Source organism: Thalassophryne amazonica, chromosome 13 (assembly GCF_902500255.1).
Source record: "Thalassophryne amazonica chromosome 13, fThaAma1.1, whole genome shotgun sequence".
In the NCBI taxonomy this organism is placed as follows: Eukaryota; Metazoa; Chordata; class Actinopteri; order Batrachoidiformes; family Batrachoididae; genus Thalassophryne; species Thalassophryne amazonica.
Window position 1 is genome coordinate 97,565,320 of NC_047115.1, and position 25,897 is coordinate 97,591,216.

The 25,897-nt window shown below is 43.8% G+C and overlaps 1 protein-coding gene across 2 annotated transcripts in view; it reads left to right on the forward strand.

Annotated features, from left to right (window-relative positions):
* The window catches only part of nvl (nuclear VCP like), a 102,982-nt gene extending 78,159 nt beyond the window's left edge, over window positions 1-24,823 (forward strand). The window contains exons 14-24 of one of the 2 annotated variants that reach the window (XM_034184629.1): window positions 520-817; window positions 6,420-6,641; window positions 7,138-7,242; window positions 8,929-8,991; window positions 13,399-13,518; window positions 13,940-14,039; window positions 20,790-20,896; window positions 22,338-22,414; window positions 22,496-22,581; window positions 23,164-23,255; window positions 23,751-24,823. In XM_034184629.1, coding sequence (XP_034040520.1) covers window positions 520-817; window positions 6,420-6,641; window positions 7,138-7,242; window positions 8,929-8,991; window positions 13,399-13,518; window positions 13,940-14,039; window positions 20,790-20,896; window positions 22,338-22,414; window positions 22,496-22,581; window positions 23,164-23,255; window positions 23,751-23,795 — 1,315 coding nt within the window. In that variant the 3' untranslated portion in view covers window positions 23,796-24,823. The remainder of the gene's footprint in view (window positions 1-519; window positions 818-6,419; window positions 6,642-7,137; window positions 7,243-8,928; window positions 8,992-13,398; window positions 13,519-13,939; window positions 14,040-20,789; window positions 20,897-22,337; window positions 22,415-22,495; window positions 22,582-23,163; window positions 23,256-23,750) is intronic. The other variant, XM_034184628.1, reaches the window with a different exon arrangement.
* Window positions 24,824-25,897: the final 1,074 nt, after the last annotated feature.

Below are 25,897 nucleotides of genomic sequence, written 5' to 3' on the forward strand. Positions count from 1 at the left end.
ATCAGACTTTTTGTGCTAAATATTGCGTGCTTTCACATTTTTATTTTTCCTCAGCTTTGGAAAATCCTAGATATGGACCCTCTAAAATGCAATGCACATGCTGATTTGAAAACATTTAGTCAGAGTCAAGCTGCATATTTATCTGCCTGAGCTTGTTGTTTTTTGTGTGAATATTTATTCTATGTGTCAGATTGTTCAACTGAATCTCACACTATTTCGTGATGACATCACGAATTGTAAGTTAATCTATGGTTCCTGATATCGTCACGAAAATGGTATCATAAATTAATTTTATGATGGGAGCGCGAAATGCAGGGAGATGTGGCGGGGGGGGGGGGGGGATTAGAAATAGTAAAATAAAATAAAAAAGAAAACGCATAACGAACATGACTGTGTCGTGATGGGAGCATGAATAAAAGTGTGAGACTGGGCTGAATTGTTTGGACGTAGACTGTTAGCAGATGATGGTAGATGCCACTGTAGCTCTTCATTTAAGTAGAACTTTTCTTGATCCTTCAGGATTCTGAAAACTTTGTGCCGAAACTTGGAACTGCCTCAGGACTTTGACTACCATCAGTTGGCCCGGCTCACCCCGGGCTACGTGGGCGCAGACCTGATGGCGCTGTGCCGTGAGGCTTCCATGACTGCTGTAAACAGGATTCTGCTAGAAACAGTAAAGTTGCCACATCAAAATAATGGTCCAAATAACAACCCTGCGAGTGCTGTCTCTGGTCCAGACGGCTGCATAGAGGGATCCATTGTTAGCCACAACGCAGCCAACGCTGGGACGGGAAACACCGGTCCACCACCTCAGAAGGTGAGAGAAGCTTTTAGAGATGAAAAGATTCACCTTTAATAATAAAAGTATCAAATATCTGCAGTGGTAATTCCACCATTCCAGCTATCATTTTATCTGTGCACCAGTTATAGCAGCGTCACATGTCGCTGAGATCCATGGGTTCTCTGGAGAGGTTGACTGTCGGAGTCGTTCCGCTGTTATCTCAGGTTACAGGTCAGCATGCAGTGACGGGGTCACCATGACCCAGGAGACCCCTGCTGCAGAGATATCAGGATTACATGTCCATCTTCAGTGACACCATCAGCCCTGCCCAGAATACCCCTCCATGTCTTAGTCTAGATCCATATCCAAGTGTACTTACACACACGGCTTATGGCTGAGTCCAGGACGTTCTTCAACGCCTGAGTCTCTGTCTTGACCTCTCCTGTACTATCCGAACTCTCAGTCAGCTTCTCTGCCACTGTAACCTTGTAATTTATTAAGTCCATATAGATCATCGCATTGTGCACAAAATCAGGATCAGGGAATCTTTCCTTACTGAGGCACCACGGTCAACAGATTCTCGGGTCTCTTCTCAGGACCGTCCAATCTTTGTACTCACAAAGCGTTAGCTGTGTTCGGGTGCTCGACAGTAAGTCGGACTCGTTTCCGGTGGGGGTTGACCTCTGCCAGGGCTGCACCTTGTCACCAATCCTGTTTGTGATATTCATGGACAGGATATCGTGGTGTAGTCTAGGGGAGGAGGGTCTTCAGTTTTTTGGGCTTGGGGTCTCATTGCTGCATTTTGCAGATGATGTGGCCCTGTTGGCTTCATTGGCCGGTGACCTCCAACACTCACTGGATCAGTTGACAGGTGAGTGTGAAACAGCTGGGATGAGGATCAGCACCTATAAATCTGAGGACATGCACCCCACCCCCTGTCCCTTAACCAGAATGTGTGGGTTTAGTAAAATGGATGGAAAAAAGTAGGTGAATAATAAGACACAGTTTAAAAAAATAATCATTAGATTTACAGTGTGTGTAGTTTTGCTAGTCAGAGGTTCTGACTTCATGGTGGTGTCCGTGTGTACGGCACTCCATCTTTCTTCTTCTTTTGTGTGTGTTTTTAATGTTTTTTTTAAGCCTTAACCCCTCAGATCGAGTCTCTGCTGGTATATATCGCCAGTCCCTCTTGGGTTTATGACAAAATGTCGAAGATCTAAGTGTTTTTAATTATGGTGGATAGAAAACCTTTCCCCTGCTCCTGCCAGTAATCCCGGGCCTCAGCGCTACCTTCCCCATGGAAGCGCCGTCACCGCGGTAAACACTGCAGCCAGGTGGTAAAGTTAATCTGCCTGACATGTTCCTTGTATGTCTCCTGTGCTGCACAAGGACCATGGTGTCCCCTTACAGTGCCCCGGCACTTCTTTAACCCATTGCCAGCTGTCTGGTACCTGTCACTGGTTTGGATGACGTGGCCCTGTTCTGGCTGCGGAACCCCCTCACCCAGCGGCTCCGCTGGCGTGGGAAAAATCTCCACAACCTGAGGATGCCGCGCCATGCTCAGCGATCTGCTAGATCACAGCCTCCAGCTCTGACCAGAATTGTCTTAACTCTCTGCGGGCGCTGGGCCGAGGTGGAGGAACGGCGATTGTTTTTAAAGGAACCTTTAACTGTAAACAGTGTCCTGCATCCTTTTGGTCGCTCAGACCCTGTGCTCTGTGCCTTCATCTTCCGGCCCCCAAAATATAATAAGAGTTCATAAGAGAGTTTTCAAACTTTCTTGCAGGAGTGACCAGCTATGATCATGTTTGTCGGTGATTTTAATCTCAGCCCAGGTTTCATTCCAGAGTTTAAAGGACCACTGGCGCTCTTATCAAGACATCAAGGAATCCAAGAGAGAATCTGTCAAGCATAATCACAGAAAATTTTAATTTAATTAATTTAATTTAATTAGCTTATAATGCACCAAATCACAGCAAAAGCCGTCTCAAGGCGCCTTACATAAAACAAGGCAACATAAAATTGAATAAATAATTAGAAATGAAAAAAAAAAAAAAACTACAGAAAACTACAGAACCCTCATGTACTGCTCAGAACAGTTGACTCCGTCCTGAACGTCTCACAGCCCGTAGGTTTGGACACATCCTTTGATGTGTGTAATAGTTTTCTAAACTTTTTCATTGAGAAGGTTGCTTCCACAAGAGCTCTCATTTCTCCACCCACCTTTGACCCCTCTCTCTGTCCTCTGGTGTCGTCCCCATAAGCTTCAAACATGCAGTAGTACAACCTCTGCTGAAGAAGCCTTGAGAGCACTGTTTTAGCAAACTTCAGGCCCATCTCCAAGCTGCCATTTGTCTCTAAAATTCTGGAGAAAATTGTCTCTGCACAACTAAAAACTTTCCTCAATGAACACAGCATCATTTAGGTTTTTCAGCCTGGTTTTAAAATGTTGCATAGCACAGAAACTGCCCTTTAAAATTTTTAATGGCAAATGATAGTGGCAACTATGTTGTTCTTGTCCTGCTCAACTTCACCGCTGTCTTTGATGCTGTAGACCACAGTATCTTGTTACATCGTCTGCAGCAGCTAGTGGGCATTGGTGGTAGCGTGCTGGACTGGTTTAGGTCCAACTAGGCAGACAAGACTATGAGCATTGGTCTTGGGGTTTGTGAATCCTCCTCTGCTCCACTGTTATACGGGGTCCCACAGGGTTCAGTTTTAGGACCCCTGCTTTTCTCTCTGTACACGCTTCCCCTAGGGCTGGCATGCCAAACCAGTCAATTAAGACCGGCTGGTGGATTGTGGGCTGACGATCGCATAAAAAAAAAATCTGTCACTGGACTTGAGAGGATTTAGTGCTCCTATAACAGAATGATGCAGCAGGTGGCAGCAATGCACCGACAAGGACACCGACTGCCATTAAACACCAGAGAAGAAGAAGAGCTCTTCTTCTATGCTGGATAAGAAAAATTATAATTTTCATCCTGTATTATTTTTTTCATTTATTCGAATGGTAAATCCATCTGTCTTATCTGCAATGTAAATGTGGCTTTACTGAAGAAAGGGAATTTGGAGCAGCGTTTCAGACAATTCACAAGAAATACGAGGCTACCTTCTAACGCTAACCCGGCTAAATCCCCTCTGCTCGCCCGAAAAGTCCAGGAATTGAAAAGGCGGTGAGCAGCACAACGGTCCATAAATATGAAGAGTGATGAATGTGGAGAACAAGATTGCAGTGTTCTGTTTATGGCCAGGAGTCTGAGGACACATTTATTCTGTTGGCAGCTGGAGGAGACACACGTCTGCTGCACAGGTGGCTCAACAGAGGTAAATTTCTGGAACGGTCTTCTGCCTGGAACGTTCAAACCATGCTGAATATGCACAGCTTTTGAATTTGGAAGCACGTTTAATAGCAAATTACACGTGTTATCAAGCAGGTTGCAGCAGTGTGACCTGCAGAACTTTACACACATGGACACAGGCGCTGCTCCAGGTCCAAGGCGTCCAGCTATTGCCCTCTGTGCCTGTTGAATTGAGAGACGGATCTCAGCCAGCAGCTCCAAATCCCTCCGCAGCATGTTCTCCACGTAGCAGGGGACTGAGTCCCCTTCCGCTCCCTTCGGCACCCCAAAGAATCAAATATTATTTCTCCTCGATCTTCCTTCCAAGTCAGTTAACTTCTCTTTCATATCCCGTTGCACTTCCAAAGCAGAGAGGAGGGCTCGTTTTTACTCAGTACTAAATTCTTCCAGTTCTTCTATTTGTTTTTGTGCCTCTTCCGAAGCTTGTTTCTGCTCTGAAAGTTCTTTCGTGTTTTCTGACAACGTCTGGTCCACCTGTTCTTTAAACATACTGAATTCCTGCTTTAAGTCTGACTTAACTTCATCTTTGAGTGTTGTAAAGTCACTTTTCATTTCTTGTTTTAAGTTCTCATAATTTTTCTTTTGTTATGCTATCCGGCCCATCCTGCCATGTAATAGCTGTTAGCTTAGCTCCCTTAGCATTAACATTAGCCGTTAGCATGTCCTCTCGAGTGGTACCTTCTTCATCCATTTCTGAATTGTATTCGGCTTTGTTTTGAGGTCTCTGTGTTTGTGATCGTCCTCTTTTTTGTTCTCCGCTCGTCCCTACTTCTCCTTCATTGTTGAATTTCGAGTTGTCTCAGTTTTGGGGATAAGTTTGTGATTTTCTGGTCAGAGCTCTGAGTTAGGTGTCCATATCACATGCCGCCGACCGGAAGTCCAATGGTCGGACTTTTAATCACGGAAATATCTCCAATCCCACATGCGAGGGGTTTTTAATGGAAATACATTGTGATTGGACGGGACATTTCATCAGATGTGAGTGAAAAATCCGTTGTACAAAATCCGGTATATACGGTGTTTATTACGTGTAAACAATACAAAAACTTTGGGACTTTTTTGTGAGTTTTACTGTACATGGGAATGAACAATAAATTTACCTCTCAAAGCTTTGATGATGAAGCCGCTTCCATCCCACACGGCTGACTTTATTTTAAATGTTTCTTCTGTTCAGATCTGAAGGGAATTTGAACATCTTAAAGTCCTTCTTGTGTCTATTTGTGCAGACTGGCTATATACACCACCACGGGTTGTGCATATTGCGTGATACGGCTGCGTAATTTGCACCACCTGGTGTATATTACTCATTCATATCGTGCATTATGCACCACCCAAGACAGCCATATTGCATTTTGGGATGGAATAAATTTTAAAAAATAGCTGGATTTACATGCAGACAGATGAACAGTGAAAGCTATTTTGGAACCAAGGTGGCACCACAAGTCACGTGACCGATTTTTTTTTTTTTTTTTTTTTTTCCGACTTGCCATGTTGCCCCACAAGAGTGCCTAGACAGAGATGTCTAGGCACTCTAACTCCAGCCAAAGTCCCAAAGTTGGGAACCCTGACCGAGGTCCAAGTGAACTCTCAGAGGGGTCCGAGCGTTCTCTGTGGCTGCTGCTAAGACCTGGAATGATCTGCCTGCACACATTAGGCCTCCTCACTGTCAGTTTTTAAAACCAACTTCAAAACACTCTTTTATTCACTGGCTTTTAAACCAGCATGAGACCTCGTTCTGTTTTAGTTTTTATTGTTGGCTTGTGTTGTTTCATATTGTTTCTTATTTCATTGTACAGCACTTTGTTTCAGTTGTGTCTGTTCTAAAGCACTTCATAAGTAAAGTTGAGTTGAAGTTTCGGTGGCCCTGAGACAAGGGAAGTCCTGCTTAATACCCACTGAAGGCTTGGACCAGCTGGGACCCGGAGCAGAGTCTCGCCCTGCAGTTACTGGAGCAGACTGTTTTACACAGAGGCACAATGAGCCCTTTGGTCTGTTGGGGCGCTGCCCACTTCATACCTGCAGAGATCAGACGCTGACCTGGTTAGCCGCTGCTCCTCCTTCAAATGACATTTAAAGTTCACACCTCTGTCCCACAAAAGCCACCACTGATAACGGGCAACTGCCTATAAAAATATTCTGCTGTTTTTCTGGGTGATGTGATGGAGATTTTGGAATGTAGTAAAAAAAAAAAAGTCAGGACGTTCAAACATCAGCAGAAGAGATGACAGTTTGACTTTACAATGGTTTGCTTTGAGTCTGTGTTGGTGTATGTGCAGGCAGAGGAGCTGTCCCACCTCCTGGAACTGCTGAAGAACACGGAGTCGCTGTCAGAGGAGAAGCTGGCCGGCCTGTCTGTCCTCCTGTCTGACTTCCAGGCGTCTCTGGCCAGCGTCCAGCCCTCAGCCAAGAGGGAAGGGTTTGCCACTGTGCCTGATGTCACCTGGGATGATGTGGGAGCGCTACAGGACATCCGAGAGGAACTCACCATGGCCATTCTGGTGAGCATGTGACATCATCATCCATGATCCCAGCTGAATAGGATTCTTCTTCTCGTTCTGGTTACTAGTGACACAACAGTAGATGCAGTGTCCACTGGACATGACCTCAGGAATAAAGTGTCTTGTACTGTTCAGAGTATTTAAACCCCGCCCACACTGTTGTTGGTAAAATGAACACATTGAATGTTCCATGAATATATGAGGCGCCATAGAGACGTTTTGAGCCTGACCCAGAAAAAGTAGGCCGGGGTTCTCCATCTTTTGCATTCTGAGAAACCAACATTTTTGGAGAATGTGTGAAGTTTTTACTCACTGGGTACAGTATTGAGAAATGTTGGTTTCTCAGAATGCAAAAGATGGAGAACCACGCCCTGCTCTTTCTGGGTCAGGCTCAAAACTTCTCAATTGCCCCTCATACCAAGAAGAGTTCTTTGGACTGTCCATGGAACCCTGTTCATGTAACACGGTGTACTGACCGTGGTGTTTGTGTCTGCAGGCCCCAGTGCGTTCTCCAGAACACTTCAAAGCCTTGGGACTGACTGCACCAGCTGGAGTGCTCCTCGCTGGACCACCAGGATGTGGGAAAACCCTGCTGGCCAAGGTTCCCCACCGCACCTCCCTCACTGTGACCCTCGCCACAATGCCTGGACATAGATTCTTCATAACTGTGACCACTTACACAACCACAGAGTGCAATCAAACACACACACACACACAGAGTTCAGAGTGGAAAAGCATCAGGACGCTGGTGTGCGCTCTACACACCATGATGTGAAGTACATCCGTCTGTCGCTGTGTTTTTGCCTATGTATGACTTCATCAAGACATCACTCATCCCAATAAGTAACAGCGTTTCTCAAATGTTTCCAGCGCTAGGACCACGTAACCAAAAAAAAGTGTCGTGGACCTGCTCAGCCCCCAGATATCCCAAGTAAAGGTCTGCTGACCACTCTAGCACTATGTTACTGTCCATCAGACGTTTGAGTAGTAGTTTTCCAATGTGATGTTCTTCCAGTGCACTCACAGACCACCTGGGTTTGCTCTCAGACCACCAGTGGTCTGTGAACCACTCTTTGAGACAGACTGCTTTAGATTGCTTGTCTCAGCTTCTTTGTTTTGAGATATATATAAAAAGTGTGGTTTTCAGACCAAGTTTACCTTGACCTTTGACCAGACTTCTCCAAACTTTAATGATCCATCTTGGCTTCTTGAGGTATACAAAAACAAAGTATCAAATGGGTTGAGTCAGGTCAACTGGACTTATTTACTTGAATACGTTTTGCTCTTCTTTCAGAAAATCTTCAATTCTAATTGGGGTTGTGAGAGAAAAAAAAATATATATATTTGTCCTCCGTTGGGTGACTCGTGTCGCAGTGATGCAGACAAAGACCTGAAGATGTCTGTAGGTGACGTATCTGGTGAGCACCGTATTTTCTGGAGTGCAAGTCTGGTTTTTGTTTTAAGTGGTTTGGGAGGTCCTGTGACTTGTACTGCAGTGCAACTTTTATACTGAAAATCACACATTCGTTATATATTTAAAAAAACAAACTACTACTGTTTATGTAGGGTTTTCCCAGGAATCACCACACCAAACAAAATAAACTCCAATAGTAAAATAATAATCACCAATAATAAAAGTGCACAACAACAGTGCACAAAACTCTTAAAGTGAAGAGCTGGAAAAAATTAAATTAAACTGACTCACATTTTTATTGCATTGTTTCCAAAAGTTGATCTGCACCAAATGACACCTGCTGAGTTGTCCAGCCTGTCCAGGGCGGACCCCGCCTCTCGCACAGTGACTGCTGCAATAGGCCGCAGCCCTCCGTCAGCCCTAGTTGGAATACGTGGGTATAGAAATTCCAGAGTGAATGTTGTCCAGTGGACATTTGTCTTTGGAATTTAAATGATAGACACACTTTAGATACACACCACAGGCTGATGGGTTCCTCTTCAGTTGACCCTCATAGACAAGACAGACACATTCACACTCTGACTCACACCTACGGTCAGTTTAGAGCCACCAGTTCATCGAGCCTGCGTGTTTTTGGAAGCAGGAGGAAGACGAAGCGCCTAAAGGGAACCCAGACCGACACGGGAGAACACGTAGACTCATCATCATCATCATCATTATTATTGTTATGACCTGAAATAATTTTGTTGTATGTATGTAACGTGACTCCTCACCTTTGACATAAAGCTGAGATACAGTGCTAGTGTCTTTCTCAAACATTTCACTGAGTTTTTTCATCCGTTAAATAATATCCGCTGCTTTGTGTCATTGCAGGCCGTGGCTAATGAGTCCGGGCTGAACTTCATCTCTGTCAAAGGTCCAGAGTTACTCAACATGGTGAGTTGTTCATGCTGTAGAGCACATTGGAGACAGAAAGACATGAAGGCGGCTAGTTTAAAGGTGGACACAGAGGACACGGGTCCATTTGGGACATGTCTTAGTTCACTTTCCAAGATAAATGGAGGAAAATACTGGCTCACAGCTGGTGCTGTGTTCTATAATAAGTGGGCATTTTGTGGTCCAGTCAGATTGTCACCTGTCTGTCCCTTTAAACTGAAGTCAGGGACACAGGAACACAGGCTGTAGGACCCAAGAAACTACACATTAGCATCTTTAAAGGGTTAATTAACTCCAGCGATAGCGAGGTAAGGATGTTTTTTTCTACAACCCCAAATCAGAAAAAGGTGGGATGGTGTGGAAATAGAATAAAATTCAATTAAATCAATAAATTTTAATAAAAATATATAAATAAATCCTGCAGTGATTCTTACATTTAGTTAGACTTTTTATTTCATAGTGATCTGAACTAAAGATTAGAGCCCGACCGATATGGATTTTTTTGAGGCCGATTCCGATAATGATATTCAGATGAAAAAAATGCAGATAAATCGGCTGATTTGCCGATAGCCGATAAATCAGCCGATTTTTTATTTTTTTTTAAATGAATAAAATGTTCTTTTTTGGACCCTTAACAAAAAAGGTATGAGCTCAAAGCTGAAGCTTTGTCCTCATATTGATTAACTTTATAACAGAGAAGAATTTTCAAGTTCAAAAAATGCAATCAAGAATTAAACCTTTGTGAAATTAGCAAATACATATCCTTAAAAAGAGTTGTGAAATACATCTGATCTTGTACCTCTTGTTGCTGCAACTTAGATATAGGTTCAGGATAAGGATATAGATCCTTATAAACTTACTTGTATGCATTTGTCAGCCGATCAGTGCAGTGTGACGGCGAACTACAGTACGGGGCCGGTGATGAACACATTTAAGCAGTGGTGTAAGCAGCTCTCAGTTGAATGGAATCAGAGCTCCATCTACTGGACAAACGGCGCAAGGACATTTTACATTGCCGACACAAACATTATTTCAGTAACTGTTCTGTTTCTAAGAAATTATCGGCGTTCTATCGGCAAAATTTCGGCCGATAGTGAGTACATGGAAAAGGGCTTATATCGGCCGATAATATCGGTCGGGCTCTACTCAAGATACTTCATGTTCATCTATTCCTGCACTTTGGGCCTGAAGCACATTCCAGAGTGTTTGTTACATTGCCCTTCCTTCTTCCAGCACTTTGTAGGTATTTTGACGTCGAGGACAGCAAGTGATGAAGCATTTCAGGTGTTATTTTGTACCGTTCTTCAAACATGTCTTAAAGGAATTTGGCCTTTGATTAACAAACAGCATGAACTTAACTAGAATAAAAACATGAGATATCATTGCTGTCTGCAATGAAATAAGAGTCAAAGTAAATGTAAGAATCAATGGTGTGTTTTTATTTGCAATTCCATAACATCCCAACTTTTTCTCATTTGGGTTTGGAATATTTATTTGGAATATTTAGGTATAAGGTGTTTTATTCAGGTTAATAAGAGATACCTGCAGACCTGATCAGAGGTGTGAAAACATACAGCTGAGTTTAAAATAACAGTGTGCTTAAAGATATGAGAAAAGCTCAAAGTCCCCAAAATAATTTTTATTTCCATACACACAAATACATTGTGAACATTCTATTACAAATCAAAATGTGAAGAAAAATGTATCAAATTTGTTACTTTACAGAAAGTAAAGAAACAGGAATATTGTTAAAAATATCAGTGAGTGTATTTTTCTTTGACTCTTGTTCTGCCCTCACAGGTTCAATTCAATTTAATTTTATTAATTTCTATAGCGCCTTCTCACGACAGTCACCTCAAGGTACTTCACACAACACACATTCCCAGCAGAACAAACTGAATTCAAATAAAAAAAGGCACAATAAAAAGTAAAAAAAGAAAAAGAAAATGCAAGCCAGACATAAAAACACAGTATAGTAATAAGACAATCTAAAAAAGTGGGTCTTTAATATTGATTTAAAAGTCTCCACCAAGTCCGACTGCCATATACTCACAGGGAGATCTTTCCACAGAGCAGGGGCACGGTAAGAGAAAGCTCTATACCCCACAGACTTTTTATTCACCCTAGGAACACACAAAACTCCTGCACTTTCTGAACGCAAGGCCCGAGCCGGTACGTAAGGCTTAACCAGGTCAGCCAGGTAGGGAGGTGCCAGTCCATGAACAATTTTATAGACTAGCAACAGAACCTTAAAATCCAATCTGGCAGAAATAGGAAGCCAATGAATGGCTGCCAGAATGGGTGTAATGTGGTCAAACTTTCTGCTTCATGTCAGAAGTCTGGCAGCAGCATTTTGCACCAATTGAAGACCCCTAATGCTGGACTGCTGTAATAAACCAGAAAACAGAGCATTGCAATAATCCAATCTAGAAGAGATAAATGCAGAACAGGTGAAACTTATTCAAGGATGAAGACAGTAAATGTTCTTCCTGCTGGTTGTCGTGTTTTTGTCTCTGAAAATCTGAGGAAAATTTGTTCAGACATTGTTCCCAAGAACAGAGTACTTTGATTAAAAAGTTGATTGGAGAGAAGAAAACAAAGAAGTGCAGAAAATGATCTGAAATACTTTAAAATGGAAACAAAACCAGAAAGAGGTGGGGAAAAAAAAAAACAGAAAACCACAATTCAAATGGATCAAAGAACAGACAGAATGATAAAGACTCAAAGATCAGCTCCTGGAGGACCAAAGAAGGTCTGAAGGTACCCATGAGTCCTGGAACAACGAGAAGATGTCTGTGTGAAGACAAACGATGGACAAGAGACCCCACAGAGTCCCACTGTGGGGAATAAAACCCCCACCTGCTGAAGAGGTTTGACAAAGAACACACTGACTGGACTGCAGAGAAACGGAGCAACATTATGTTGTTTTGGGGTCTCAGGGCCACAGACAGTTTGTCGGATGGCCCCCAAAACCTGAATTGAAGCCACAGTCTACTGTGAAGCCTAGTGGAGCATCATGATCTGGAGATGTTTCTCACACTGGTGTCGGGTCTATTGAGGTTATGGTATGGGCAGGCGTCTGTTATGGACGAAGAACACAGGTGCATTTTATTGATGGCATTTTGAATGCACAGAGATACCGTGACAAGATCCTGAGGCCCATTGTTGTGCCATACATCCAAGAACATCACCTCATGTTGCAGCAGGATAATGCATGGCCCCATGTTGCAAGGATCTGTACACAATTCTTGGAAGCTGAAAATGTCCCAGTTCTTGCATGGCCGGCATACTCACCGGACATGTCACCCATTGAGCATGTTTGGGATGCTCTGGACCGGCGTATACGACAGCGTGTACCAGTTCCTGCCAATATCCAGCAACTTCACACAGCCATTGAAGAGGAGTGGACCAACATTCCACAGGCCACAATTGATAACCTGATCAGCTCTAAGCGAAGGAGATGTGTTGCACTGCATGAGGCAAATGGTGGTCACACCAGATACTGACTGGTATCCCCCCCCATAAAACAAAACTGCACCTTTCAGAGTGGCCTTTTATTGTGGGCAGTCTAAGGCACACCTGTGCACTAATCATGGTGTCTAATCAGCATCTTGGTATGGCACACCTGTGAGGTGGGATGGATTATCTCAGCAAAGGAGAAGTGCTCACTATCACAGATTTAGACTGGTTTGTGAACAATATTTGAGGGAAATGGTGATATTGTGTATGTGGAAAAGTTTTAGATCTTTGAGTTCATCTCATACAAAATGGGAGCAAAACCAAAAGTGTTGCGTTTATGTTTTTGTTGAGTGTGTCTGTGTGTGTGTGTGTATATATATATATAGTATTTTCTGGATTATCAGATCATAAATGAGTCTTGTCATTTATTCTTTTCATATTGAAGTTTATTTTGCTCAGTGCTTTGATTCCTGTGAAAGTCCAATAGAAACACTTACTATAATTATTATTATTATTATTATTATTAAGAATAAGAAATGCATGATTTTTCGGTAGGTAACTTGCCCCTGAGTATAAGTCACAGTGACTCCCAAAATAGTCAAATATGGCATATTGTAGTTTTGGGTTGTATTTGACTTTTGCACTTTATTTTATGTCTCCCTTCAGTGTTACTCTGCAGTTTTGATAAGTTAGACTGGAAATATAGAAGGAAATGAAATAGTTTTGGATCTGTCAGGTTATTCAGTGATTGTTGGACTGTCCAGATGGGGACACAGAAATGTCCTCTCACCTGTGTTTGAAACCTTCAGTTGCAGAGAGCACTGCATCATGTGTTGTGTCATAAATAACAATAAACCAAACTGCTGTGATGTGAAGTTTGGGCTTTTTGGCCCTAAGAGGAGGAGACGACTCGGTTGTGCTGCTGACTCGGGCTTCTTGTGTCTCCAGTATGTGGGTGAGAGTGAGCGCGCTGTGAGACAGGTGTTCCAGAGAGGACGCAGCTCTGCTCCGTGTGTCATCTTCTTTGATGAGATCGACGCTCTGTGTCCTGTCCGCTCGGCGTCCGAGGTGAGAATGACTCTGCTTCCTTCACTGTATTCTGCTCTGACGTCGGCCACACGTCAGCCTGCACATGGACAAGCATAAGAAAGTCCTACACGGGCCCCGAGGTCTGTTTGTGTCGGTGCTCATCTCCAGAGTCTGTGACGTGAAATGGATGAGAGTCTTCACCCCCCCCCCTCCCCTGGAACACGACGCCGTGGGGGGAGTTATCGGCTGTGGCCAAACTACCAATAACACATCAACAAAAGTACAACTAAGTCATTCTGCTGTGGTGCTGATGGATTGTTCTGTCTGTTAAAATGAGAAATCTTCTGCTCTTCATTGTGTGTGTGTGTGTGTGTGTGTGTGTGTGTGTGTGTGTGTGTGTGTGTGTGTGTGTGTGTGTGTGTGTGTGTGTGTGTGTGTGTGTGTGTGTGTGTGTTTCCAGTCGGGGGCCAGTGTGCGAGTGGTCAACCAGCTCCTCACAGAAATGGATGGCTTAGAGAGTCGGCGGCAGGTTTTCATCATGGCTGCCACCAACAGACCAGGTGACCTCCAGCACACCTTCACCTGACAACTTCAGGAAACTTTTTAGCAAACGTGCTGCACTGGACATTTACATCATTTTTGTCATTTGATATTTAAATTGACCACAATAGAAATAAGGGTTTCCACTTTCTTGTGTCATCCATGTTTTGTTTTTTTTTACATATTTCTATTTATATTATGTACACTAAGTAAAATTACACACACATGCTTTAAATATACAGATGATTTACTGCCCCCTGTTGGATTGGTGTGTGAGTCCAGGATATAAACATCAGTGGCCATTGTTCAGTGTTGTTATACAAATAATAAATGTTTGTTGGAGGAGGTGATGGTCTAGTGGTTAAGGTGTTGGGCTTGAGTCCAGAAGATCATGGGTTCAAATCCCCGCCTGACTGGAAAATCACTAAGGGCCCTTGGGCAAGGCCTTTAATCCCCTATTGCTCCCGGTGTGTAGTGAGCGCCTTGTATGGCAGCACCCTGACATCAGGGTGAATGTGAGGCATTATTGTAAAGCGCTTTGAGCGTCTGATACAGATGGAAAAGCGCTATATAAATGCAGTCCATTTACCATTTATGAGTTCAATTGTATGAATATTTCATGAGGTGAAAGATGGAACATTTCATCTTTCACTGAATTATATAATATCTAAAATAGAACCTTGTCATTTGAATTTTTTTTTTCCATTAATTTCTAAACAACAGAAAAGGGACTTACTTTGGGTGTTCCGCTGGTGTTTTGATGTCAATAATACAACATGAACTGTCAATTGGAGTCCAAAATTTTTCTCAGTCAACATGGAAAAACAGTTGGTCTATGTTGCACTGACTATGTACTTCCCAAACAAACAAACAAAAAAACAGTAAAATCGTACAGGAGGATGAGGGAGGTAGAAGAAAATTTTCAGTGTTTTTCTGTATTATTCCCACACCTCTGCAGTCAGTGTTTCAAATCCAAACTGCTGATTGTGTTTGAGTCCTTCCTCAGATTGAGGTGATGTTTCCGCTCTGGGTGGATCAAAGTTAACAACTTGGGAATGTTTGATTTCGTGACTAAAAGGTTTGCATCCCGAGTCAGTAATGTCCTAAAAGGAAAATAAAAATGCTTCATTGTGTCCATTCCTTCCAGGGGCGGGACATTTAAATATATAAACATTCAAATATACACTCAACAAAAATATAAACGCAACACTTTTGGTTTTGCTCCCATTTTGTATGAGATGAATTCAAAGATCTAAAACTTTTCCACATACACAATATCACCATTTCCCTCAAATATTGTTCACAAACCAGTCTAAATCTGTGATAGTGAGTACTTCTCCTTTGCTGAGATAATCCATCCCACCTCACAGGTGTGCCATACCAAGATGCTGATTAGACACCATGATTAGTGCACAGGTGTGCCTTAGACTGCCCACAATAAAAGGCCACTCTGAAAGGTGCAGTTTTATCACACAACACAATGCCACAGATGTCGCAAGATTTGAGGGAGCGTGCAGTTGGCATGCTGACAGCAGGAATGTCAACCAGAGCTGTTGCTCGTGTATTGAATGTTCATTTCTCTACCATAAGCCGTCTCCAAAGGCGTTTCAGAGAATTTGGCAGTACATCCAACCAGCCTCACAACCGCAGACCATGTGTAACCACACCAGCCCAGGACCTCCACATCCAGCATGTTCACCTCCAAGATCGTCTGAGACCAGCCACTCGGGCAGCTGCTGAAACAATCGGTTTGCATAACCAAGGAATTTCTGCACAAACTGTCAGAAACCATCTCAGGGAAGCTCATCTGCATGCTCGTCATCCTCATCGGGGTCTCAACCTGACTCCAGTTTGTCGTCGTAACCGACTTGAGTGGGCAAATGCTCACATCCGCTGGCGTTTGGCACGTTGGAGAGGTGTTCTCTTCACGGATGAATCCCGGTTCACACTGTTCAGGGCAGATGGCAGACAGCATGTGTGGCGTCGTGTGGGTGAGCGGTTTTCTGATGTCAATATTGTGGATTGAGTGGCCCATGGTGGCGGTGAGGTTATGGTATGGGCAGGCGTCTGTTATGGATGAAGAACACAGGTGCATTTTATTGATGGCATTTTGAATGCACAGAGATACCGTGACGAGATCCTGAGGCCCATTGTTGTGCCAACATCCAAGAACATCACCTCATGTTGCAGCAGGATAATGCACGGCCCCATGTTGCAAGGATCTGTACACAATTCTTGGAAGGTGAAAATGTCCCAGTTCTTGCATGGCCGGCATACTCACCGGACATGTCACCCATTGAGCATGTTTGGGATGCTCTGGACCAGCGTATACGACAGCGTGTACCAGTTCCTGCCAATATCCAGCAACTTCGCACAGCCATTGAAGAGGAGTGGACCAACATTCCACAGGCCACAATTGACAACCTGATCAACTCTATGCGAAGGAGATGTGTTGCACTGCATGAGGCAAATGGTGGTCACACCAGATACTGACTGGTATCCCCCCCCCCCAATAAAACAAAACTGCACCTTTCAGAGTGGCCTTTTATTGTGGGCAGTCTAAGGCACACCTGTGCACTAATCATGGTGTCTAATCAGCATCTTGATATGGCACACCTGTGAGGTGGGATGGATTATCTCAGCAAAGGAGAAGTGCTCACTATCACAGATTTAGACTGGTTTGTGAACAATATTTGAGGGAAATGGTGATATTGTGTATGTGGAAAAAGTTTTAGATCTTTGAGTTCATCTCATACAAAATGGGAGCAAAACCAAAAGTGTTGCGTTTATATTTTTGTTGAGTGTAGCACAATGCTAAAATACCCACGGCCGTATGAGAATTTGCAGTTGTTTAATTGGTACTGCAATCTATATATATAATATATACACCGGTCAGCCCTGTTAACTCACACACGCGTATGTTATGTCAAGTTGTGGACCCCAAAAATGTAGACCACCTATAAAAGTAAATTCTGATTTGACCGTTTTTGGAAGGGGTTGTCGGTGCGGACGATTCTGGACAATGATTTCTTCCTCCTCCGGCTGCTGCAGGTCAGCGATGAGGGCAGAAGATTCCTGACGATTTATAAACATAAATTCCAGTCCAGTCTGAACTGAGAGTAAGGATATAAAGAGTCACATCCAAAACTTCACATGGTCCAGTATTGTCCGCACTGACAGCGCCCTCATCGCTGACCTGCAGCAGCTGGAGGAGGGAAAAAAGATTCCAAACCCACTATCATCACTGTCCTGGAAGGAAATCACACTTCAGATGGTTGAAACTATTGTAATATGGCAAAATAAGCAGATTTTATGTTTATTATTATTATTATTATTATTATTATTATTATTATTATTAATTCACAGTTTCAGGTAACTCATGGTCTGATTTTGTGGACCCCAACTCGCACTAGTTAATGGGGCTCACATGTAATTAATGACACATTGATTATTCAGATCCTCTTGTCATATGTACAATTTGTACATGTTCAGTCAAGTCCCTCTCTTCTGTCACATGATAATTTCACAAGGACCACATTTATACTGTTTATTGTGTCATCTGTGAATGAGTGATACACTCACCGCTCTGTTTATATTGATGCTCAGAATAAACTCAATCAGTCAATCATAAACAATATTTTATTTATGTTTAAACAGCATTTGCAGGAGGGCGTGTGTTTGCGCATACTTGAGCTTCTGACGAGAGCAGAAGTTAGCATGCACGCTAACGTCCACAAAATGTCTTGTAAATCACTCCAGAGGTGTTACCAGGTTACAAAAACAATGTGTTTATTTCTCGCTAGCTTTTACATTATATCAGTCAATCAATCAATTTTTTTATATAGCGCCAAATCACAACAAACAGTTGCCCCAAGGCGCTTTATATTGTAAGGCAAGGCCATACAATAATTATGTAAAACCCCAACGGTCAAAACGACCCCCTGTGAGCAAGCACTTGGCTACAGTGGGAAGGAAAAACTCCCTTTTAACAGGAAGAAACCTCCAGCAGAACCAGGCTCAGGGAGGGGCAGTCTTCTGCTGGGACTGGTTGGGGCTTTTGATGGCTTTTTAAGTAATGGTTTAATTACTGCCACCTTAAAAGCCTGTGGTACATAGCCAACTAACAAAGATAGATTGATCATATTTAAGATTGAAGCATTAAATAATGGTAGGGCTTCCTTGAGCAGCCTGGTAGGAATGGGGTCTAATAAACATGTTGATGGTTTGGATGAAGTAACTAATGAAAATAACTCAGACAGAACAATCGTTGTTGGTGGTCTGGGAGCAGGCACCGTCTCTACGGGGATGGGGTAATGAGGGGATGGCAGGGGGAGAGAAGCTGCAGAGAGGTGTGTAAGACTACAACTCTGCTTCCTGGTCCCAACCCTGGATAGTCACGGTTTGGAGGATTTAAGAAAATTGGCCAGATTTCTAGAAATGAGAGTTGCTCCATCCAAAGTGGGATGGATGCCGTCTCTCCTAACAAGACCAGGTTTTCCCCAGAAGCTTTGCCAATTATCTATGAAGCCCACCTCATTTTTTGGACACCACTCAGACAGCCAGCAATTCAAGGAGAACATGCGGCTAAACATGTCACTCCCGGTCTGATTGGGGAGGGGACCAGAGAAAACTACAGAGTCCGACATTGTTTTTGCAAAGTTACACACCGATTTAATGTTAATTTTAGTGACCTCCGATTGGCGTAACCGAGTGTCATTACTGCCGACGTGAATTACAATCTTACCAAATTTACGCTTAGCCTTAGCCAGCAGTTTCAAATTTCCTTCAGTGTCGCCTGCTCTGGCCCCCGGAAGAAAATTGACTATGGTTGCTGGTGTCGCTAACTTCACATTTCTCAAAACAGAGTCGCCAATAACCAGAGTTTGATCCTCGGCGGGTGTGTCGTCGAGTGGGGAAAAACGGTTAGAGATGTGAACGGGTTGGCAGTGTACACGGGGCTTCTGTTTAGGGCTACGCTTCCTCCTCACAGTCACCCAGTCGGCCTGCTTTCCCGGCTGCCCGGGATCTGCTGGAAGGGAACTAACGGCGGCTAAGCTGCCTTGGTCCGCACCGACTACAGGGGCCTGGCTAGCTGTAGAATTTTCCACGGTGCGGAGCCGAGTCTCCAATTCGCCCAGCCTGGCCTCCAAAGCTACGAATAAGCTACACTTATTACAAGTACCGTTACTGCTAAAGGAGGCCGAGGAATAACTAAACATATCACACCCAGAGCAGAAAAGTGCGGGAGGGACAGGAGAAACCGCCATGCTAAATCGGCTAAGAGCTAGTAGCTACGCTAAGCTAGCGGATTCCTAAAAACACGCAAAGTGAATAATGTGTAAATAATTTAGAGGTGATTCAGCAGAAGGAGTGCTTTAGTTAAGGCACGTAAAGATTACACTGGGAAACAAATCGTAATCTAGATAACTAGATCAATCTAACTGCGCAGATTAAACAGCTAACAGATACAGAAAAACACCGCTGTGCTCCGGAACAGGAAGTGATACAATACCGCAGTGAGAGACAACCACCAGACTGATGCATATATGAGAAACATGTTACATTTACACACAAACGAAACCTAGTTAGCAGCTATCTAGACCAGGCATTGACGTCACCATGCTAACATCCACAAGATGTCTTTGTAAATCAGTCCAGGGGTGTTATTAGGTTCCAAAAACAGCGTTTTCAGTTTTACAAGTGTTTATTTCCCTCCAGCTTTTACATAATATATGAGAAATGTGTTGTATTTAAATCAAATCAATTTTATTTATATGGCGCCAAATCACAACAAACAGTTGCCCCAAGGCGCTTTATATTGTAAGGCAAAAGCCATACAATAATTACGGAAAAACCCCAATGGTCAAAACGACCCCTTGTGAGCAAGCACTTGGCGACAGTGGGAAGGAAAAACTCCCTTTTAACAGGAAGAAACCTCCAGCAGAACCAGGCTCAGGGAGGGGCAGTCTTCTGCTGGACCTGGTTGGGGCTGAGGGAGAATTGGATTTACACACAAACAAAGCGGTTTGGCGCGCCAGAGAGACCAGCCAATGACGTCACGGTGCCGCTCTACTGTGATTGGCTGTTACCCCCTCCCCTAAAAAACAAAATGGATTTGCATGATTCAGAGCCTAAAAATATGAAACAGAATGTGACTTTTTAACCTCTTAAAATAGGTCCAGGTTAGACATCTTTGAACTTGTCCAAGTCTGTGTCCCAAGAATGTTCCCTGTGAATTTAAAGACCCTGGCAGTAACAGGAGCACAGACAGACACACAGACAGACACACAGACAGACGGTCGTAAAGTCTTTGCAGTACCCGATGGCCATATTTTGATGGCCTCGGGTAAAACTGAGTTTTAGATTCTCTGTGATAACCAAACTTATGGTTTTCCAGCCTGAGTACTCAGTATTGCAGTTTTACTAAACCCCTCCTCCTTCCAAACCTCATCCTTAGTGTGGTGAAAATGTACTTTGAGCTTACTCCTGCCAGTGAGAAACATTGGTGCAGAAGTTAGAGAGAAGCAGCCCTACACGGGTTCGATCCCCAGCCAGACCTTCACGTGACTGAACAGCACTTGTCTCACTCTTATTACTGTCACTGCGGGTCCCTTGAGCAGGTTTGTTACTGTGTCCTGAAACTGTTCCTGGTGAGCCGGTGTGCCGGTGAGCATCTGCTCTGGCACTCTGTGAGTGAACGATGGCGTCTCAGGTCTTTCTCAGGCGGTGAATCCAGTCCTTTTACTCTTTCCCATCTTGTGTCTTGTCAGATATCATTGACCCTGCAGTGCTGAGGCCTGGCCGCTTAGATAAGACTCTGTACGTGGGCCTGCCTCCTCCAGAAGACCGCCACGCCATCCTGACCACCATCACCAAGGTACACGCTGCAAACCGCTGGTGCCAAATGCAGAGATGGAGGTCACTCAGATGTGAGGTTATTGGCTGACGCCCACGTTTTTTGGCCTGACAGTCGACACTGTCTGATAATGTGCTCACTGCTGAGTGAAGGAGGGCAGCTGAGATTGGACCCGTTCCGAATTTAAAGATGTAACTGCTGCAGCATGAAGGTTCTGGGTTCCAGCCCAGTGTACCACCTTTATTCGTACAGTTACAGGTGGTCCCTCCACATGATTAGTCTGATCATAACCATTCCAAAGAGGTGGAGTTTGGACTATCTGTGGCTGAATGTTACGGGGTCAAAACAGCACAAATGGGGACAAAGGTCCATTTCAGCTTCTAAAAGTTAAAGTTGCTCCAGTTTTGCAAGAAAGTGATGAAAATTATTGGTTAAGTTAATATGTTTAATTCAATTTTCAACGTCAAAGGGCAAAGTCAGGAATAATCTTTTTCTTTAACATTTAACGAAATTTGAAAAATACATAACTGTCAAAAAAGATCAAATTCCTTTCATGTTTGAGGGTGTAGGATGGTATCAACTGACAAACTTTGATCTGGATCTGATCCAGATTACAGATTTTGTGTCCATTTAAATTTAACATTGAAAATCCCATTGAATGTATATTTTACATCATATCTCAGATCAAACGTGCCCCAGTCACTCTCATATTTGAAAGTGAGGTGCAGACTGACACTCACTGTCACCTGACAAAGTTTGATCCAGATCTGATCCAGAATCCAGATTTTGTGGCCATTTGAATTTAATATTGAGAAGCCCATTTAATCTACATTTTGTATTATATCTCAGTCAAAAGTGCCTCAGTCGCTCTCATTTTTCTGTTATGGATTCACCTACACCACCAAAATTAGATGGAGGTTCCAGTTTTATGCCTGTTTGTCTTACATTTATCAGTTGGGAACCAAGTGCCAAGAAGCAATGACACATTGTGTATAGCAGAGAAAACCAACGTTCTGTGAAAATTATCTGAAAAAGAATTCAGAAACTGAAAAAGTTGGGAGGGGGGGTGACAACACCACAAAAAAACCTTTGATTCAAGTGCATGAACTAAATACATCCTCCTGACATTTGACCACATCTAATTTGGTTTATGAACAGTAACTTCTAACAGGACTTTGACCTTGAAAATTTTTTCCAAGGTAAAATTTTTGTGGAATTGGAAACTAGTGTTGGTGGAGGTTTGTGCTCTACGAGCGCGGGACTCTGGTTTTAAAAAGGAATAGTTTTGACTGCGTTGAATGTTTGGTCTTCAAAAGTAAATGTCAAATATGGTCAACGTCCATTGGATCTCTTGACCTGCAGCGGGATAGGCTCCTCCCCCTGTCAGCCCTCAGAAGGAAACGTTTGGATCAGATGTTGATCTTAGCATCAGGATCTTTCTGGTAATGTTCCTTTGTTGCAGGATGGCACCAAACCTCGTCTGGACCCAGGTGTGTGTCTGCAAGCACTCGCCTACAACGAGCGCTGCGACTGCTTCACGTAAGGCTCGGTCTCAGCACGGAAACTGTCCGGCTTTTACGATGTCATGTTCATGTGTGAATCCTCTGATCTTTGATGCAGTGGAGCGGACCTGTCAGCTTTGGTGAGAGAAGCCTCCATTAACGCTCTGAGGGACCATCTGAAGATCCAGGATTCCTCCTCTTCCCGTAAGTCCATGTCTGCCTCGCCAGAAGAGTGTTAGCCGCGAGACTACTGCTTTCAGCATGAAGCCAGGACAGCAGGAGGCCACTAACTACTTAGGGGACTCTCTGGAGATGGAGGTGAAGGTCTACCTGAGTGGACAACAGTTAGGAACCAGAACCAGAGCGTGCTGCCAGTCCTGGGTGTTAAATGTCCCACTGCTGCTACTCTCTGAGGGATTGAAGATGGATATTGGGGAAAAGTCTGGTGTCACTGAAGATTCTGGGTCATTCAGGTTGGAGCAGTCTAGAATGTTTGGTTGTAAAGCTACAGACATCTTCTTCGTGGCTTCTCCGGTCCACAGCAGACACATGGTGGCTCCGGTTACACACTGAGAGAGAATTTTTTGAAAACCAGATTCTTCTTCATGCTGCTGTGGAAACCTGTTACAGGTCCGTTCACACTCAGACGTGAAGTGGCCAACGTAGCAGAGTCTCAAAACTCTCTGTGAAACACCGGAGAAGACTCGCTCCAGGAGCCTGCATCAGACTGGGATCCTGTCCACAGGAGGTTTGTGGACATGAACTGACTCTGTTTCCTGCTCACAGGTCACACGTCCTCCAGCGTCGTTGACATCAGAGTGACCAAGCAGAACTTCGAGGATGCCTTCAAGAAAGTTCGTCCGTCTGTGTCGCAGAAGGTGAGTGAGTGAACTCCTCTTTGGGATTTTAGTCTCGTATGAAGGGCAGCTGTGGTGAGCCTCAGTCTGCAGCAGGTCAAGTCTGGGAGCGTACACCGGTACCACGGACTCTCCGGGTCCAGAATAGTAGGTTTTTGTTCTCATGGATCTAATTGTGTGTGTGTGTGTGTGTGTGTGGAATTAAAAACACGTGATTGACCTTCGGCTGTCACAAACAAAACACCAGATGGCCTTCATGTGGTCTGATGGACACAGGTTCTGGTTTTGTTTGTGCCACTGTGGAACCAGCAAATCGATGTTTTTCTAGTTATGGTCACTCACAACCATGTGTCGCCATGCGAGATCTGTACCGCCGCCGGCTCTGTGTTTATTCAGTGGGACTCATCAGGTGACTGGGGAAAAACCAGTCAGACTGGTCCCACACACAGGATGTTTGAGGAAACCATGTGAGATGGTCCCACACCTTGTTTTAATGGTGAACTGTACTCTGCACAGGATCGGAGGATGTACGAGCAGCTCAGAGAGTCCCTGAAGGCCTGAGACCAGATCCCTGCAGCTCAGAGGGTCCCCTGAAGCCCTGAGACCAGATCTCTGCAGCTCAGAGGGTCCCCTGAAGCCCTGAGACCAGATCCCTGCAGCTCAGAGGGTCCCCTGAAGCCCTGAGACCAGATCCCTGCAGCCCAGAGGGTCCCCTGAAGCCCTGACACCAGATCTCTGCAGCTCAGAGGGTCCCCTGAAGCCCTGAGACCAGATCTCTGCAGCTCAGAGGGTCCCCTGAAGCCCTGAGACCAGAGCCCAGGAGCTCAGAGGGTCTCCTGAAGCCCTGAGACCAGGACCCAGCAGCTCAGAGGGTCCCTGAAGCCCTGAGTCCAGGTCCTGGCATCTGGTACTGACTGGTTCATCATTTGAGCTGCTATAAAGGAGGACGTGTCATATTTTGGTTTTTCACCTCAAACTGTGTCTTCACTCAGTTATGGACACTTAAGAAAGACCACAAACTCTTCTGATCCTATAAACTATTTGTGCAACATTTGTTGCCGTCACGATTTGCAGTTTGTTTTTTGTTTTTAATTCCGTTGTCAGTAAAACTTCTAATCTCTGGGTCTTTGTTTTCTCTTGTGTGATTTCAGATGTTCACTTCCTGATAAACGTTACCTGCTGTCCTGAACGTTTTCTTTCTGATGAAGCTTTGGCTTGTTTGGTGACGACACGTGTTTTGTGTTCAGCGGGAAGGCTCCCTCGTCCTTAAACATGCTATGCTAATCCGCTGCTAACCTCATGTGCTCACTGAACCGTTTCTGGAGGAGTTGAGGAACTGTTTGTATGATCCCCGTACTTAATTGGATGGAACCACAGCTTTTGGATGTTACTGAAATCACAGGATGTCACTGTTGGACACTGAGAAGTCCATCATCACGTGTGATGCGACCACGCGGTGCAGAGCGCAAGAGAACGCATCACGCAGGGTTCCTGCAGGCCCTTTAAACACGTTGAGTTTGGATATCAAAAAATAAGACCTTAAATGGTATTAAATGTCTTCAATTTGTCTTTCAAAAGTCTTAAAGACGCTCAGACGCAGGAAGCAGGGTTTTATTCTTGTTTGTTTTATGACATTTTAATTAAAGATCTCAAAATAAGTGACCTGTTTCTGAAATAGTTGAGTAAAACCCTCTTGTGATATGAAACAAATGTCTTGTTTCTTACCGTCTCACTTTGCGTGGACGCAGTTTGAGCTTGACGTAACGTGACGACATTAAGTGTAAATCTAGTGTAATGAGGCGTGGCTTAAAACCGGTACCAGGGAATGTGTTGGGGGGGGGCGGAATATTTCCTCCAGGAAGTCCTTCAACCGGCGCACGATGGGAATCGAGGCAATCTGACGCCTGTGAAACGGGCCGAGTACAGTGGGGCCAAAAAGTATTTAGTCAGTCCCTGATTGTAAGTTCTCCTACTTAGAAAGCTGAGAGAGGTCTGTCATTTTCATCATAGGTACACTTCAACTATGAGAGACAAAATTAGAAAATAAAATCCAGAAAATCACACTGTAGGGTTTTTTAAAAATGTATTTGTAAATTATGGTGGAAAATACAGTAGTGTTCAGAATAGTAGTAGTGCTATGTGACTAAAAAGATTAATCCAGGTTTTGAGTATATTTCTTATTGTTACATGGGAAACAAGGTACCAGTAGATTCAGTAGATTCTCACAAATCCAACAAGACCAAGCATTCATGATATGCACACTCTTAAGGCTATGAATTTGGGCTAGTAGTAAAAAAAAAAGTAGAAAAGGGGGTGTTCACAATAATAGTAGCATCTGCTGTTGACGCTACAAACTCAAAACTATTATGTTCAAACTGCTTTTTTAGCAATCCTAAATACTAAACTAGTATTTAGTTGTATAACCACAGTTTTTCATGATTTCTTCACATCTGCGAGGCATTAATTTTGTTGGTTTGAAACCAAGATTTTGCGGGTTTACTAGTGTGCTTGGGGTCATTGTCTTGTTGAAACACCCATTTCAAGGGCATGTCCTCTTCAGCATAAGGCAACATGACCTCTTCAAGTATTTTGACATATCCAGACTGATCCATGATACCTGGTATGTGATATATAGGCCCAACACCATAGTAGGAGAAACATGC